The sequence below is a fragment of the Montipora foliosa genome, chromosome 6 (assembly GCF_036669935.1).
Source record: "Montipora foliosa isolate CH-2021 chromosome 6, ASM3666993v2, whole genome shotgun sequence".
Classification (NCBI taxonomy): domain Eukaryota; kingdom Metazoa; phylum Cnidaria; class Anthozoa; order Scleractinia; family Acroporidae; genus Montipora; species Montipora foliosa.
Genome location: NC_090874.1, coordinates 42319193 through 42321692, shown reverse-complemented (window position 1 = coordinate 42321692; position 2500 = coordinate 42319193). Strand labels below are relative to the sequence as shown.

General features: G+C 37.1%; 1 protein-coding gene across 1 annotated transcript in view; it reads right to left on the bottom strand.

The window, feature by feature from the left end:
- LOC138005584 (uncharacterized) overlaps positions 1-2500 on the bottom strand; it is a 36716-nt gene that overhangs the window by 15965 nt on the left and 18251 nt on the right. Inside the window, exons 5-7 of the mRNA XM_068851790.1 lie at positions 1946-2140; positions 1443-1659; positions 659-936 (exon numbers count right to left, since the gene is read on the bottom strand). Of these exons, the coding sequence (XP_068707891.1) occupies positions 659-936; positions 1443-1659; positions 1946-2140 (690 nt within the window). The remainder of the gene's footprint in view (positions 1-658; positions 937-1442; positions 1660-1945; positions 2141-2500) is intronic.

Genomic DNA, 2500 nt, shown 5'->3' with positions numbered 1-2500 from the left:
AAATTAAGCTTAGCATATTTAATTTACCGGATCGCTTTTTTATGTTTAAAAATTAATTAAACGTGCGTTCATTTCGTGTGGACATTTAACCATTATTCCTTGAGCACGAATTGGATAAGGGCTTCTGTAATCAATCTCATATCCTTTAAGCACGAATGGGATACCCGTCTTATTTGAAATTTTTAGAAATGCTAAACGGTTGAAGTTTTGGAATTTTGCTTCCCACAACAACTTGTTCTGCTTGCGCACACTTGACGCGATCATGAACTGGTAACCGAGGTTCATAAAGCCAACCAGAATTCAACCGATACGAAGAGCGCAATATCTAAATCCAATTGGAATTTTCAAGAATTTAACAATGATGAAAATCATAAAAATGAAAAAATGAGAATGAAAGAATGAAAAAACAATCAGAATCGTGCATGTCTTAGATCTTCATTTTTAAGATCACTCTGATCAGTTGTATTTGGACAAGAGACTTGAAAAGACTCAAAACAGACTGAAAAAGAACGACATCAGCCATTAGGTTCAGTTTTCATAGCCCCATCTCCGTATGCTCAACGAATGCGAAAATCCCCTACAACACCAAACTAATCATAACACTCAATATAGCTGCTCTGAATGCATATTTCAAGTTGCTTACATTTTGTGCTCTTACCTTGTCGACATCACTCTTTCTTGGTCTAAAGAAACACTTGGCAGCAATTTTCAAGTTTCTGTGAAGAGCGGGGTACTCTTCTTTTCCTTTCTTGAGATCTTGTACTTCCTCGGCATTAATCGTCTTTGCGTGAGATATTTTGTCATGGATAATGATGTGATATCCGTCTTTGGTATTCCCATGTTCCTCTATAAATTGTTCGACGACGATTTTTATCTGTTCAAAGACATCGTCAGCTAGATCGGATGTTGTACTCATCAAGAAGGCGACCTCCATTTCTGAAACAGTACATTTAATAAAATATTTCACTAAATAGAATAAGACCAGTGAACCCGAAGAACCACTGTCCTCTAAACTAACAAGGAAATATTGTGGCGGAAGCAAAATGCCTACAGAATTGTAAGTCTCAATCCAAATATGCTTTTCTTCAAACTTTGTCGAAAAAAAAACCCAAATTGTTTCATTTCATTTACAGTTTCCATCTTGTTGCAGTTGTTGTTGTTGTTGTAATATATATTATGCAAGAAATGCAATCCAAATGGCAGGGGTGTAATCTGAAATAAAGGAGCACTTTATGCCGTAAGCGAGAATTATCTTCACTTTCGCGGCTTAGAATACGATGGAGTTGAATCGATAGGGTGAGTGTAGTTCTAAGAAGAACATACTTGTTTCTGCATAGTGAAACGCTTATTTCAACTTAAATTTAGGTCAAATGTTTCTCTTTTTGACAAAATCAACAGCCTTATAAAAGAAAAGATAAGAGATTACTTAAACAAACATTTACCTCTGTTTTCTAGCTTTTGGTCACCGGCAAAAAGCTTATTCCAAACGTACAGCAAAGCAAAGAACAATGGAAACATCACCAAATCAAATAGACACCAGAAATTGAGAAAAATCCACTGCAATCGCTCAAACGTAGACGAGGACGTATTATTTAGCTTGTCAAACTTTCCAAACCACTTGTTAGCAAGTAAGTTGAAAAGCACTGGATGAGCAAGCAGCTGTAAAAAAAGTCAGACGTTAACATAAAAGTTTCCATTTCACACACTTTGACGCAGATGAGTAGGCTAACTCCAATCGAAGTCTCACCGACATCCATTCCCGACGGCCACGGGTGAAAAACTAACACCATTATCTACAAACAATCGCTCATCGACACTGTCTCGCTCATCTGAAAAATTGCTTCTTTTATCATGAGCATGCGCGTATTATAAAATACAAATAGAGCAAACTAACACTCAAAAAAGCAAAACACATATTAAATAAACAAACAGCATTGATTTTAACCTCTTTTTGTTCCAAGTTTATAGCGGCATCCATTACGTCATCTATGGAATCTCCAAATGCATGACGAGCCTCGATTTGAGATTTTAGCGGATCAAGCAAACACGTGCTGAATTTATCCACAGAATTGGCCAGCTTGGTAAAATCCTCCTCGCTCGGTCCTTTTTTGCTAGCGTGGCGGCGAAGATTAAAACTTGTCTGAAACATAATGGTTTGCAAAGAAAATAACTATGACAAATGTTTTTAAACATGTGATAGCCAGACCACTTTAAAAAGTGGTCTGGCTATCACACGGTTAGCAAGCAGTGTACAGTATGTGACTGAGCTTCCATCTGTATAGACCCCTTTCAGTAATTCCCAATCTGGAGGACAAAACAATAAGATTGTTTTGCATTTGAAAGGTTTGTTTCTTTCAGGGAAGAGAAAAACATTTTTTTTGTTCTCCAGATTGGGAATTACTGAAACGGGTCTATTGTACGCTTGAGTCAACCCTTACCGGGTGACTGAGAAGATGCGTGAAGTAGTTCAAATACGTCATGTGACGTAATAAATGGCTGA